Source organism: Melospiza melodia, chromosome 1 (assembly GCF_035770615.1).
Source record: "Melospiza melodia melodia isolate bMelMel2 chromosome 1, bMelMel2.pri, whole genome shotgun sequence".
NCBI classification, from domain to species: domain Eukaryota; kingdom Metazoa; phylum Chordata; class Aves; order Passeriformes; family Passerellidae; genus Melospiza; species Melospiza melodia.
In genome coordinates this window covers 168,134,529-168,150,671 of record NC_086194.1, presented here as the reverse complement: position 1 = coordinate 168,150,671, position 16,143 = coordinate 168,134,529, and the positions used below count along the sequence as shown (strand labels likewise).

General features: G+C 39.8%; 1 protein-coding gene across 4 annotated transcripts in view; it reads left to right on the top strand.

The window, feature by feature from the left end:
- FAM135B (family with sequence similarity 135 member B) overlaps positions 1–16,143 on the top strand; it is a 206,120-nt gene that overhangs the window by 51,980 nt on the left and 137,997 nt on the right. For all 4 annotated transcript variants that reach the window (XR_010030331.1, XM_063174595.1, XM_063174586.1 and 1 more), the window contains exon 2: positions 14,116–14,211. Coding sequence is in view for 3 of the 4 variants with exons in the window: in XM_063174595.1 (XP_063030665.1) it covers positions 14,135–14,211 (77 nt within the window). In the remaining variant the exon portion in view is untranslated. The remainder of the gene's footprint in view (positions 1–14,115; positions 14,212–16,143) is intronic.

Sequence of the window (16,143 nt, the reverse complement as noted above, 5' to 3'; positions counted from 1 at the left end):
ATTTCTTCAATAAGGCATAGAATGTCCCTGTGAGCATGAAGCTTTGACTTTAGGAGGTTAAATAAACCCAAAAAACAACGCAACAGGTGATAAAGTTAGCCCTTCTTTATGTTGTTTGTCAGGAATGGTAGTCTGACAACAAAACTAGGAAGATAGCAGGAGTGGATCTAAGAGGGAGAATTTCATTTTAATGTCCTGCAGGTGTGGTACCAGTCCAGTCTTGTCCTCACAAAGTCCCCACATTTCCATGCCTGGTGAGGTTTCTTGTATGAATGTCCACATGAAATTTCTTCTACCAGCTACATCAGAAAACTGCAGTTCTTTGCTGGTTAATGTGCACCCTCAGTGTGCCATGGACACATCCAGTCTGCCCACAGCCACTGCCAGGAAAGCAGAACTTCAGGGGAAACGGAGGTGACATGGCAGGATGGTGGTGCTGGTCCCTCAATGGCAGCCTTTCTAGAAAGTTCCCTGTCTGTGTTGCCCAGGTTTACTTAGCTGGATGTTCTTGGGCACACATAAAAGTATTTCAGGGGGAAAGCCCCAAGCTGGGTATCTCTGTTTTGTTAAAATTTCACTTTCCTCTTCAGAAGCTGCTTGTTTTACTACTCAAGTACCTGTGTTAAAGACAACACCAAAGCTGACACTTAGGTGCTGGGGAGAATCAGGAATTTTCAACAATTAATGGGTTGCCAGTGACCCAAGTATTCTAAAAGGAAATCCATCTCCATGTCCAGCTGCGCCTCAAAAGCTCACCATGACTTCTGCCAGCCTTTGCTCATTTGAGAAGGGACCTCAGCACCCTGAGAGCAGCATCCTTTTAGCATGACAGGCACAGCCTGAGGGACAGCTGTTCTGCAGCTGGAATAAGAGTCATGGCCTTCAGAAAAAAATACAGCCCTTCTGTGAGGCAAACTTGCTGCACAAAACCTTCTGGAGGAGTTTGCCAAGCTGCTGGGCTGAATTTGAGAAATAAATTTATTTCCTGTTGTTTTGATAGACTCGTCTGGCCTTGCTGTATTCAGCAGCTGTACCTCAGGCCCTGTTGTGTTGGCTTCATGTCTAGCAGTGGCACAGTTGGCCCTTTCTATTTTTGTCACAGATCAAGCAGTGTCATGACCAATAAATCAGCCTTTTCTTCTGTTTGTAAACCACTTAATTTAGCTCTTGCTCTTTAGGAGAACCTGATGCAGTTATTTATATCAACACGGCCCCAAGCACTTAAAACTAGTCAAAATTCTGATTAAGGCTCTGCATATTTTATTGCCTGTACTTAAACCACACTGCTCTAAAACAGCACCTGTTCCTCCCTTAATTGCATCCCAGTTCAATAGTTACTGCCTACCCAAAGAGCTGTTATGATGGAAAATGGTCTGCAGCTTCTTTACTTACTATTGTACTCAATGGCCCTTGTAATAAATGTCTGCCTCAAAGTTTGTGCACAATTTATTAAATATTTTACAACTGAGGACAGTGATGAAAAAGTTGGTTTTAACTTTTTTTTTTTTTTTTTTTTTTTTGGTGAGCCTGAAAGTAAAGCCATATTGTATTAATTTCAGTATTGCAAATATTCCCTTTTCCAGTAATACCAAGACCCTGGTTCTGTGGATGCTGCTCTGACCACCTCTCTCTGTCAAAGTTTTCTCACCAACATCCTTATCTTTTTAGAATCATAGAATGACTTGCACTGGAAGGGACCTTAAAGATGATCTAGTCCCACCCCTGTGCCATGGGCAGGGACACCTTCCACTATCCCAGGTTGCTCCAAGCCCCATCCAGCCTGGCCTTGAACATTTCCAGGGACATTTCCCCACCCTGTCCCAGCCTTTGAGCATTTCTGGTGATGGTAATTGAACCACAACTGCCTGTCAGATTTCCAGAGCTCTGAATTCTGCTCTTGTTCAGTGTGTGAGGGTACAACACCTCTTGTTGTGCTGTTCTCTTTTGGTCCAGCACTGCAAACAGTTCAGTCACTCCTCACAAACATCAATAACTCCACTGGCTCCACATGAAATAAAACATCTGCTGACAGTGTTTTATTTCCAGCAACTTGAGATAATTTTATTGAATATAACAGGCTGCATTAAGAGCCTTTATTTTGCTCAAAACTTGTTTCAAGAGAACAAGACAACAGAGAACCTGACTTGTTCAATATGCACAGATTTTCTTGGATCAGCAAAGTCGTCTCTTTTTGACAATATTCTATCTCCCTTCTAAGATGTCTTTTGAAGTCTGAAAAGCCAAAACAAATGTCACCTGTAACGTCCAGATTAATTCCCAGACCTTGCATGTCCTGAACACTGCAAGAGACAGAAGTGGCTTTGATCATTGCCTGATCATAACCTGATCCATGTGCATTAAGTAAGGAGATAATGGAGACTCCATGGCCAGCCTTATCTTTGACATTTCCTATCTCCTGAGTGCTGAGCACCTTTCCATCCAGTGATAATCTGACTGTTGATTCCAGCTGGATGTCTGCGTGTATGATAGAAGGCAAAATGTTTTCAGGCAAAGAAAGGAAAACACTGTGTTATCAAGTTTTAGGGATTTGCTTTTTTTTTTTCCTTTTTCCTTTTAAGCACATATAAGAATCATAGAATCATTAAGGTTAGAAAAGACCTCCAAGATCATCAAGTCCAACCTAAAGTACAAATGTATATATAGAGATACATACCTGCTACCTCTCTCACCCTTTCCATGACTGATTCTGCACACACATTCAAAATCCTGCTTATGTGTGGAATTTGGCTATGACTGGCATTCATCTAACTAGATGTGGACTTGGCTCATATGTCTGCACCTAGGAAAGTTGCTTTCAGCTCCCTTAGAAGCCAGAAATGGTGACATTAACCCTGTTGAAGGCATTTTCTATATCTCCACTGACTACAGTGAGGCTAAAAACACCTCATACATATGAAGGCATTTATAGTTAGTGAGATGAATCTCATGGGCAAGTGTCTGTGCTTTAAATTTTTCACAAACAAGGATAATCAATGCAGTTAATGTGAAATATGTGCTCACTTAGAACATCCTCAGAACATCTGAAGGAGACTGTACCTTGTCCAAGAAACTCTGCAGTGAATTTGATCATGCAAAATGCAAAATAAGCATTAAAGGTCTGACAAGGACAGTTGAGTTTACAGCACAGTTAGACAGTGCCATAAAATTTTTCATGACCAGAAATGGAAATGCAGTCAAAACAGTGCCAAGAAAACATATAACTCAGCAGGCTTTCCCTGTCATAGCTGTCACTAGTTTATTAGCTATGACTAGTTTGTAGCATCAGGCTGATGTTCAAGCTCCTCTGTTTCTTACCTGGATTCTTTGGTGATGTCTCTATTAACATAACAGTTTGTGCTCCAAAGCAGAGAGCTCCTTTATTCCTGCATCAGGCTGCCCCATATCTCTTGCAAGAGGATGCATCCCACTCTTCTTACCTCTCCTTTGCAGTCCTACAGAACATATTAGAGGACTTTTTACAAGGAGGATCTTGGTCAAGTGGCTCTAACATTCAGAATTTAGAAGACAGAATTGACCTTTAGCTGTTGCCAAAGTTTTGAATGTGGCCAAACATTCTGATAAACTCCCAAAGACTTCATATAGATGTATGTCCAAGCAGTTTTTACTTCAGTCATGTATGAACTGGACTAGAGGTTTAAAATAAATAATTATAAAAATAAATTGTGGGGCTCTTCTGTCAGTACATGAGAAGAAAATAAGGTCAGTCCCTTAAAGAGCCCTTATTTCCTATATGAAACCAACAAAAAAGCCCAGACTGAGAAGAATATATCTCCCTTTAAAGGGAAGAAGAGCTCAGTCAAATGTGAGAATGATGGATAATTCTGTCTGAGTGTCCTAAATAGGCTTCAAATAACTTCTGCCTTTTGATGCATTTTGTGTTTCTAAGACTGACAACAGGAAGATGAGAAAAAAAGACTGAGGTGAACAGTGGGAATAAGACACAAAAACCGCTGAAGATTGAAGATGATGGTGTTCTGAGGAGTCTGAATTTAAGCTCCCAGTTGTGCATAAAATTTTAAGATGTCTTTTTCTTTTGAAGGCCATAAAGAAGGAAAATAAGTCAGAGAAGGAACAGGTAGGGAAGGCGTGAAGAAGAGAGGATTATGTAGCAGTGGGAAGGTAGTCCAGGGGAAAGTTTGTATTATCTCCTTTTCCCTTCTGTTGTGCTCTTCTTCCTCTTCTGTCTGAATTTCCCCTGCTGCTTCAGTTTTTGCACAATACCAACAGCAGGTTATTATTAACTGGTGTAAGCAGAGAGTGTTTTTTGCTGAGCTGAACTAAGCACTGGTGTCCTGACAGGCACGTGCTAACAGAGGACAAATCGAGGCTGCTCTTCATTCTCTCTTTTTTTTTTTTTTTTTGGGAATGCTCTGACCTAAATTTGCACAGCTGTGTTCACATTTAATCCTGTGTAATAGCTCAAAGGCTTTATATCTCACAAGAGCAGCCTACTGGCACCTGACATTTATTCGGTCCCTCTTCAGTTCTGCCCTAAAATCCTCTGGAACAACCTGATGGTTTTGGGTTTTTCTCTTAGTAGATTTATTCCTCTAAATACCCATGAAATTACCAGTTTATGGAAGGTGTAATCTAGACTTGCTTCTCAGCCTTCTTGGACCTGGTGACCTGTGCAAAATGTCCAGTGTAGATTGGCCTCACAAACAGAGTGTGAAAGGAATTGAAGTAAGTTGTTGACTTGTTTTCCTGAGTGATTTTCTTTGGATCCTGTAGTTAATGTCTGTTTTTACTCCATGTGGTCCATAAATTTTAAGCTATTGATCTTAGTGAAAGTTCTCAGCTGTCGGGTGCAAGTGATTTTAATCTTAACACTAATTTTGTTGCTGGAGGTTGAATGGGCATCTACCCCCAGTGAAATTATACTGCTGGTACTTTGTGAATTCCAGTTGTAATGGTAAAAGACAAATCACATTGGAGTTTGTAAATGCAGAAAAACACACATAAAAATAACACAGCTACTTTCTTATGTGATCCACTCTGAGTACTCTTTGGGCTATGAGTAATTTTTTAAAGGATCTTTTAATATTTGTTTCTCTAACTCATTACATTTCAGTGGTAGCAATCAATGAACCTTGGGAAAAGTGACTCATGGTGTTACACTCTGTGAACATATGTCTAATGCATCTGAAAAAATTTTGAATATTGATTTTCCTGAGAATATTAAACAGCAAACATTTTTTTGTGATATTGGAAGATTATTCTCCAATATAGGGCTTGCATCCAAAGTGAGTTAGCTCTTTGGAGTATAAAAAATAAATTCATCTTTATAGTTTTAAACCCAGCTAAATGTTTATGCACTGGATAAAAAGCATGTTTCACAGATGTGACTGAGCAAGATTATATGCCTTGTATTTGTTTTGTGCCTTGTACCTGTATCTCAGATCTTTACTTTGGTTTCAATACTGGAGAAAAAATGCAAAGGATTACAGCAGACTGGAAACCTAAAAACCTTATCAAAAGAGCTGCAAGGGATTATCTGTGATGCTATCTCATTCTGTAAATTATGCTGGATAATGTTAGGTGGTTGTAAAGATTGGAGACTTTACAAAGGAATTCCTGACATTTCCATGACTAAGAGAGCATTAGAAGGTTTCTCATGGTGGAAAATAACTTGATTTCCAGGGAAGACTTGAGACTGAAGTCTTAATTGTTATACACTTGAGAACAAATAGAAAATCACAAACATCCATTGACTCAAAAGTCCAACAAGACTAACAAGTCTTTAGGCTGAGTTTTACATGATAAAATCATAGAATCATTTAGGTTGAAAAAAACTTTGACGATCATTGAGTCTAACTGTGCATGTACTGTGTCCCTTGTGCTGGTTTTAGCTGGGAGAGAGTTAATTTTCTTCATGGTAGCTGGCATGGGGCTGTGTTGATAACACAGGGATGTTTACATCCCTGCTGAGCAGAGCTTACACAGAGTAAAGGATTTTCTGCCTTTTACACCACCCCACCAGTGAGGAGGCTGGGGGTGCACAAGGGGTAGGGAGGGGACAGAGCCAGGACAGCTGTCCCCAGCTGACCGGAGGGAGAATCCAGACTGTATTTCATCCTCCACAGCAGATAGGCTAGGGGGAAAGATGTTCTGGGGCTGCTGCTCAGGGGCTGGCTGGACACTGGTCAGTTGGTGGTGGGGAATTGTTTTCATTTGTATAATTTTTCTTTCTTGGGTATTGTTTAACTTTTTTTTTTTTTTTTTAAATTTTGTTTTTCAAAACTCCTATTACTATTTTTTTTCTAATATTATATTTGAATAATTAACCATTCTTGTCACAACACACAAGTTTCCTCACTTTTACCCTTTTAGGTCTCTTCCCCACATCCTGGTGGGCTAAGTGAATGAGTTGTTTGTTTCTTATTTGCCAGCTGGGCTTAAATTACAACACTTCTTTTTAGCACCTTTGGAGCTCTAAGAGCTTGAAATGATAGATTGCTAAGGCCGTACCAGAAATTATATATATGTTTACATTTGTGGATCACAATATTGATTAATCTGTTCTTGATATCCATTTCTGTCATCTGTGCCATACTCATTTTTGTTTGTTTGTTTGTTGGGGTTTTTTTTTGTTTTTTTTTTTTGTTTTTTTCAGCAGATTGGTGTTGGCTTTGCAGTTTGCTGTGCTTTGCAGTGATTAGTGGTGTTTTGCCTGGGAGGTTTGTTACTAAAACACTGATCTTGAGTTTAATCTGCTATTTGGACTCTGACTTGAAGGCATGATTGTACTTCTGGTACCCTCCTATGGAGACAATTAACAAGGAGCCTCATTCTTTGGCAGGAACAGTCTTTATCCAGTTTTCCTCAAGGAAAGACTTGCAAAGTCTCAAAGGAATTGAAAATCCATGGAAGGAGATATCCAGGATCTGAGGAAATCAGCTATGTTGTAGGTGATCTATAATGACTTGAATCCAGAGATGAGGGTGAATTCTGGTGCACACAGTCCATGTGGTGAAATTTTTCATGACATGCACTGAGAGATTTTTTTAATGAGATTTATCATACACCCACAGCCAGCTGACAATGGGCTGGACAGACACAGAGGCACCAACTGTTGGTGAACAGGGCAGACCACTCTGAGAATGTGACAATTGAGACTCCTTGGTGTGGAACAGTTTGCTTTCACATAAAGGCCTTTCCAGTACAGCTGGAATTTACTATTCCAAAGGTGGAAACGTAATCCTACCATTTGCTGTGGATTGATACAGACTGCACTGGAACAAGATGTATGTTCCCAACACCTGCAGTACATTGGTGACATTATTTTGTGGGGCAACACAGCAAGAGAAAGTGTCTGAGAAGAGAATAATCCAGATCATTTTGAAACCTATTTTTGCTATAAAACAAAGTATGGGAAATGGACCTGCACAAGAAAATTCAAATTTTATGACTAAAATAGCAAGGTAGATGTTTTCATATCTCAAGGAGTGTGATCAATAAAATAACAACCAACAAAACAGAGGCACAAGATTTCTTAGGTGTCATGGATTGTTGGAGAATGAATGCTCCAAGTTATAGTCTGATCTACACTGGTTATATTCTTCCTCTCTATTTTCTAAGAAGAAAGACTTTAAAAGAGGTGCCAACTCCCTTTTTTCTTCCTAAGAAGAAACACTTTAAAAGGGGTGCTGAGCAGCAGCAAACATTTGAGCAAACTAAATGGGTGATGATTTGGGCCAGTCCAGACATGACAAGATGTAAAAAATGTGCTTTATAACCCAGACAGGGATAACGGCTCCATCTGGAACATCTGGCCAAAAGAGCCTGGGGAGAATCTAGGCTGGCCTCTAGGGTCTAGAAACAGGGAATTTGGGGGATCTAAAGCCTTTTGCACTCTAACTGAGAAAGAAATATTAGCAACTTATGAAGGAATTTGAGCCTCTTCAGAGGTAGTTGATGCTGAAGCACAGGTGATTTTTCCATCTCTGTTTTCTGGGTTCAGCTGGACATTCAAACTGATGTTTTCATGCACTAAGTGGTTTCACTGATAAAGCAACAGGCTCAGACTGGAAATCCTGAGTGCCTGGGAAATGTGGGTATGGTCATGGACTGGCCGGAGGGCACATGCTCATGTATCTAGCACTTGTGACACTGAAGAACATGACAACAATGGGCAGGTGGAGCAGGCTGCTAGAACTGAAATGGCTCTGGTGGATCTGGATTTGGAACCTATGAGTGAGCTATTTATAGCTCAATGGGTCGATGACACATCAGGACATTTAGGAAGAGAGGTAAAATACAAACGGGCTTGTGATCAAGTGGTAAACTTGGCTACTGATGGCATTGACAAGCCTTGTCACTTTTTGTATCTTTAGTGGTCCACTTAGATTGGCTTCTTTTAAAGTGTAAAGGAAATGTCTTATTGCCACCCAAAATCTTAGAAGAGAAATACTGCCTTGATTTATTTTAACAAAATTAGGTGCTAACGTTTGACATCACCTTGAAGGTGAAGAGCTCACCTCTCATTTTGCTGATGTGCTGGCAGGAAAAGCTGACAAGTTCTGTAAAGTGGAGAACAGCTAATGACAGCATTGTAGTGGAAGGACTTACTGACATTTGTGACTGCTTTGTCTCAGGAAATTAATGTATGCTCAGGCAAGCCTATTGAGATGCAGTCACTGTCCTAAGGACTGGGATCCAGTTCAGCTGCAGGAAAGTGAGCAATTAAAAAGGAAAACAACAATGAAAAAGAGATTTGTTCTAATGAGTTAGCATCTTCTAATCCTCTCATCTCAGAGCATGTGTGTGTTTACAGTCCTCCTTGTTTTGTATTCCTCCTACTTTTCTTACTTAGAAGTACAGTGAGTGAAGTCATTAGTGGAAATGAGAATAAAGTCATGTCACTGTGACTTTATTCATTTAATCAAGGAATTCCTAATAAATAATAAAAAAAAAGGATATAAATGCCTAGCTTGAAAAAAATTCCAGCTTCTGCAAAAAATCACAATAAAATAAAAGATGCTTTCAAACCAGTAAGGACAGTGTTGATATCCTGCAGATAGTATAGGCTGTGTTTCTTGAAAGGTAGCTGTATTCTCCTAAATGAATGCTTCTGAGTTCATGAGTCATTGCCCTTGGTCACACAGTATTTCATTCTTTTTTCTTTTGTGTATTTTTCCTTTTTTTAAAATATTTTTTAAACTCGTTTCTGTAATAGAGATGCTTAAGAATGGTAAAACCACAAAAAAACAAAAAACCAAAAAAACAAAAAAAGTAGTTTATGTTTAAAAATATGTTGGTTTTGTTTTTTGGTTTTTTTTTTTTTTTTTTTTTTTTTTTTTTTTTTCTTGGATGTAATTGTTCAAAGGCTGGGTCTATAAACTATAAACTATCAGATTATATAGTGTCTTGTCCTTCTATCCAATGTGCTCACTTCCCATCTCACCTTCCCTAGCTCCCTTTGTTTGGGGTGTCAGTGATTGCTGTTCCAGTGGGTAGTTGTCAGATTCATTTTTATCTCCAAGGTCTTTAACAGTGGTGTCTGTGGTACATAATCAACTAATCTCTTCCTGGCAGAGGCTTGCTCAGGTGACTGGATCCCTAAAATGCCATCAAGTACAAATACTGTAAATTAAAAAGGTTGCATTTAGCCAATATAATTTCTTGAACAGTCTCCAGAAGGTATTTCCACTGACAGCAATGGGGATGTGGGGAATAAAATCCAGCCTTTCTTTAAAAATGCAAGTGAGACAGTCTCCAGTCTTTAAATATATAGATTTTCATAGTCTTTATTTGTATAAAGGATTCTGATTTTCAGTTGATGTGTCCTTTCTCTAAGTGAAATGACAACTGAAATTTCCTGTCCCTTGCTAGGACACCAACCCCAGCTGGAAGGACAAACTCTCAGACTGGTGGCCTGACTCGTGCCACTGGTGCGTGTAGGACAGCACAGCACAGCCAGGGACAGCGGCAGTGCCATCTGAAGCCATCCAGTGCTTTGGGGTGACCAGGGTGACCATGGCACTGCTTTCACAGGAGCAGATGGCCAAAACACTTCCCATGTTACTTTATTAGCTTTGCATTGATATTTATTAATGTTGTCTTAAGGTCTCTTCTGAAAAATGCAAGGAGCTTGATATAGAAGCAGACATTTCAGAAATCCAAATACACTAAAGCCTTCCCAAATATGACCTCTGTATTTTTCTTTAAACTGCTTATTAGATAACTGATGATACTTCAATACTGGCAGCATTCCCTATTGTCTTTACAATAGTGATGTCATGGCAAATTTCAGTATTATTTTTAGCAGCTGTTGCTCTATTTATAACCCAAGGTTGTCCCATACAAGGGTTGATCAGAGGTCCTTCATGAGCCCTGCATTTTGGAAGATTATGATAAGGTTCCTTTAAGCAGGCACCTGGTACAAAAGTTAAAAATTAGTGCATCATTTTAATTACTTAATATTTTCTTGATCCGGTGGTGCCTGCAGCTATTTTGTCAGATTTCCTAGCTTCTTGAGTTGAAGAATTATACCCATGTGTCTTAGCAGGATTCTTTGAACCTTGCTAAGTGCCTGAAAATAAGGAGCACCAGAGGCCCTTTTCATACTTGTGAGATGCTCCCTGAAGTACCAGGCTCTAGTGCTGGAGACGTAAATCTGTGTCTGGATCTGGATCTGATTTTCTGGTGTGCTGCTGGGGTGGTTGGAAGTTCTAACTGGTGTGGGAGGTGCTTGCACTTTAATTCTGGTGATCAGTGAGGGAAATAAAATTACAGAAACAGGGGTTTTTTTGTTTGCTTGTTGTTTTTTGTTTTTGGGATGACTTCTGTATTTGTTTTAAAGAGGTGTAAAGCTTGAAAAATACACTGCAAATACAGAGAAGACTGATGTGCATATTTCCATCTATTAAATTTTTCCTATACTTTAGTTAATTGTAACTTCACATCATCATTTCTGTCTTTGACAATATTGGTACTGGGCTAAACTGGCTGGCCATCCATTCACACCTCTCCTCTTTACACCGGTGTCTTCAAAAGCATGGAGTTTCCTTTGATCCTGAGCTTTTGGTCTAGGGAAATATGCCTCAGCCCAACATGCAGATATATTGCCAGAGGCAATTCTTTTAATTAGCACTCTCCTCAAGACTAAATACCTTGTCAGAGTATTGCTTTGTGGTTTGCATGGTTTCCTACTAGCTTCCCCCACAGTCTGCTCTTTGACTCAGGCAGTACTATCACACACAGGCACTCACACACAACCTGGTGGATATGTCATATCCATGACTTACAAACTGTGTACACCTTCTCAATCTGCGCCAAAAAGCAAAAGGACAAAATATGAGTTTCATTCCTGTTGAAATGGGGGACAAAGGAAACAAAAAGTATTACTTTTAATCCCCTGTACTCAGCACTGCTTAGTAGTACTGTAGTAGGGCTACACAGCTGTAGCTGGAGTGCTGTGTCCAGTTCTGGATCCCTCAGTTTAGGAAGGATGTTGAGGTGCTGGAGCAGGTCCAGAGAAGGGCAGCAAGGCTGGTGAAGGGTCTGGAACACAAATCCTATGAGGAGCATCTGAGGGAGCTGGGGGTGTTTAGCTCTTGAGGTCTCTGGTGTCGAGATGACCCCGAGGTGTCACAAAGTCTCTTTTTCCCAGCCCCGAGACCAAAGAAGAAGCCGAGATGTGTCGGTTCTGCTTTTCAAGGTTGTTTGTTTTTTTCTTATCTAATACATTGTCCTTCTGACCTGCTGAGGCTTGTCTGGCAGGTTGGTTTGTGGCACACTGGCCACCCCCAGGGCAGTGTTATCTTTTTTATATTAAAAGCTACATGTAATTTATTTACAATAATTTTCCAATACCTGTCACCTATGTTAGACAGTTTGTCTCTAAACCAATCCAAAAGTGTCACCATTACAGCAGAAGATGGAGGACAAGAAGAAGAAGGAGAAAGGACAAGCCCAGATTCCTCCATCTTGCCTCTTGAACCCCCATTCTAAAACCCCCAAAATTCTACATTTTCACCCTGTGATAAATTCGCTAACATTCTACCCAAACTCTTGTGGCTTGTAAATCCTCACATAAAGTTGGTAATTGTTTCCATGGGTTAAAATTGAAGGCACAGGTGTCTTTGACTCTGTGCCTAGGCCTCTGAGCCCCTTGCCAGGGTCTCGAGTCCTCCAGGGCAGCCAGAGGAATGTCCTGGGTTCTGACATGTAGCCTGGAGAAAAGGAGGCTCAGGGTGATCTCATCACTCCACAGCTCCCCACAGGAGGATGCAGCAGGTGGGGATCAGTCTCTTCTCCCAGGCAGCAGCAGCCAGACAAGGGGACACAGTCTTAAGCTGCACTGGGGGAGGTTTAGGCTGGATTTTAGGAAGAAAGAGTGATTGGGCATTGGAACGGCTGCCCAGGGAGGTGATGGAGTCATTGTCCCTGGAGGTGTTTGAGCAGAGACTGGATGTGGCACTCAGGGCCTTGTTCTGGTTGACAAGGAGGTGCAAGGGCACGGGTTGGACTTGGTGATCTCAAGGGTCTTTTCCAACCTAGTTTATTCTGTGATTCTCTGGCAATTTCTAGAGTCTAAATATACCTTCAGCACACCCAAATCATGGCCTGACACAGTTCCTTACCTCAGAGGCATATCAGATGTGTAGCTTAGAAATTTTATTTTTCTTTCTCACAGTTATAGACATATATTACATATATTTTACATCACATTATTGCCATTCCGAAGTCTGAGGATGGTGAATGAAAAATTAATAACCTTTTAGCTCTGGAATGAGATCTTTTTGAAAAACTGTAATGCTTGAAAGGATAGCCAGAAAAAAACCTTAGTTTAAAATAATCAGTGTAATAAGCCAGTCAGTTGGAAAATTACTAATCAGGAGCAAGCCTTGAGAAATCTAAAGCCTAATGCTTATATGAGGACTTCATGTATCAAAATCCTCTTCACTCCTGCTTCATTAAAGGACACAGTCAAATCTATGAGTGCCATGAAAATTATTGATTAGCACCTCTGGAGAAATGTTTCATTTTGCATCTGAGCTCCATATCCCTTTAATGCCCTGTATGTCTTAGAAAGGGGAATTGTTAAGACCCTGACATGGGTCTTCCTCAGAGACTGCACTTGGCTGCTGTCAAACAACAACTAAAATCTTGCTTCTGAATGTGTTAATGAAAAAAATTTAATCTTTATCCTCTTATTGATTCTACAGAAAATTTCCAGGCAGCTTGGCAGATTGCCAGCAGCACATTTGCAGAGGAGGAGATGGGGGAAGAAAGGAAGGGCAAAAAATAATTGAAAATCTGTCCAAAAGCTGTAAAAGTCCTTGGATTGCCTCTGCTATAATTAGGGAAATGTTAAGGATGTACACTTGTGTATTAAATAGAGCTGGTTTGGAAACTTACTTCCTTGAGTGAGGCATGACCTCCTGAAGTCCCTTCCAACCTGAATTATTCTGTGATTCAATAAGCACATGAGATGTACTGTGTAAATGGCTGTAATGCTTCAAAATCTTGATCTGACTGTTGTGGCCTATTAGGGGCCACGACTGTCAGCATTTTCTTTAAAAGAATATCTTCCATTCATTAATATTTAAATTATTCATATTCCCTCAGAAGCTTCCCTTCTGGGACTTTATTTAAGTCATAGGAGGGGTCAAAAAAACAAGAAATCTGAATTCTGCACTCATCTATCTAGGGTTCCTGTCTTTTTGGCCTGTGCTTTTACAGAAATGAGCTGTGCTGACCCTGGAAATCTGCCATGTCATAAAATGAGAAGAAAAATAATCAATTTCCCATACAAGAGCAGCAAGAGAGTTAATTAAATTTTGCTTTGAGATTCTTGCACATAATATGTTATTTACTTTTTGCTTCTTATACTTTTCATAATATTATCATTCTGTCCTCAGGCTTAATTAGACTTCTTACCTCTCTTAATTACTGCTTTGATCTGGCTTTTAGCGAGTTTTCCTGAAGATGGAGCCAAATGATGTCATTGGAAAGATTCCAACTGATATCAGTCGATTTCAAGCTTTGCATGGACCCCACAATGCTGACTAAAATGAAATCATCCATTCATGGGTTTGTTAAGTAAAATACTTCAAACATTTACAATGTCTTTATATATGTGTTATTTAGGTGATGACCTGAAAAAACCATGTCTGAGGTTCAGGGAACGGTCGAGTTTTCTGTGGAGCTACACAAATTCCATAATGTGGACCTCTTCCAGAGGGGGTGAGTTGATGTTTCCATTAATATGCAGCTGACAGCAGAGGAGCAGCCTACAGAAAAGAGTTAAATTGCAAAACAGGTTCTTTTCTGCCAAGTGCAGTTATATTTCATGCAATCTCCAGGGCAGAGAAGGATGTCATTGGGCTTTCATTGCTGTCAAGGAAGATCAATGTACATTACTTTCACTATAAACTCAGACTGACTGACTTGTTTTTGCAATACAATGTTGTTATGCTCCAAATTATTTTAAGCTCTTGTTCAGATATAAGTACAATGGCTGTTTTAAATGCTTCTGGGCTGATTTTGAGTCTCTGTGGTAAATGATTGCTGCATTGAATTATAATGCAAACAATTTCATTTTAGGGCCATAAATCCAATGACTACATTCTTTTAATGAAAGTTAACTGAATCCCACCATTTCAGAAGGGAAAATGAATACTCATATTTGTCTAAAGCTCTGCTTCTGGTGGCCACACTGATTTTTCACATCTCCATAAATTAGAAGATGTACAGCATTGGTCTAGTTAAACTTTTGCCTCAATTATTTTTGCACCACTCTTCCTAGTAGATTTTTAAAATCCTGATGGCTATGAAGAAGCCTGACCAGGTGTGAATTGTTGCTCAGCTAGCATATTGCACTCCACAGGTATTCTTCAGAAAAAAAAAAATAAACAAAGAAGCACTTTTGGGAGAGACCAGGACACTCAGGTCAAAAGAATGTACTTCATGGAAAACAGTGGGTCTAGAGGAATACTATTTTCTTTCACCTACCACAACTGATGTTTACAGAACATTAAATATTCTCTTTCAAGCCTTAGCTTGGCACTGGGGTGGTTCACAGCTGATTTGTCTGTCTCAAGCACCATTTCCCCCAGAAAAACCAGGGAATTATTTCAGGTATTGGGATGGATTAGGTAGAGCTGTTTCCATCAGTATAGAAGCATTTTGTTATTTGATTTACTTTGATGAACTGTGTGGGAAAAATGCTGGGAACTTGAATGAAGGAAACACAGCTTTATTTGGTTTTAACAGCTGGCATCTGTCATTCTGTTGCTCCCTCCAAGAGAATATCCACCAAGTTTATGTTAGAGAGTATTCTGACTATGTCAAATACTGGTGTCAAACTGAAAAAGAAACCTCTATGCTTGAGCTGTTTGGTTTATCCAAGCTATTAAAAAAATCTCATGCGCATTCTGGTCCTTATGATAACAGAAGGAAAATCTAACTATGGATTTTTTTTCCCCCTTGGTTTCTGGTGATCACTGTAATGTCTTTGATCTTCCTCACAACTGAAAATCCACTCCCATCTGCGGGCTATGTGACTTTTTGGACTTAGACAAAAGGATGTTCAGAGGTTAGCCAGGAATCTTTCCATGTTCCAGTGTGACGACCTGCCTATTTTTTTCTTGTATTGGTCTGATTTTGCATTCAATCACTTCTGTAAAATGCTTCCCTTGGCTTTGACAGTCAGATCAAATCTCTGGTGTGGGGGTAAGCCTAGCACTAACACAGATAATATATTCAGCTGTCACACTAATGAGTTCCTAATTACCTTTGCTTTTTTCCCCACTGGTACTTACCTTGCTTTACTGATTAGTATTCCAAACACATGATACTATAGGTTATACTGCATTAAGTTGTTTGCAATAATTTTTGTTTCAGTGTATCCTGCACAATATTACATTTGCTTTCCTTCCATCGTTTTAACCCTTGCATTTCCAGCAAAACCCTTGTGTCTCATGTTTGCTGGTCACTATCCTCTGGCTGACTTCATCTGCTCAGCCCTTTCACTGTAGCATGAACATGTGAAAAGAAAGAGTGGTTGAACTTGCCAAATTCCATTTTAACTTGGGGACACTTTTAATTTTGACATTTTTATATTGCCATTGTTGATATTGGCTATAGACATCTGATATATCTTGGATTTACATGGTC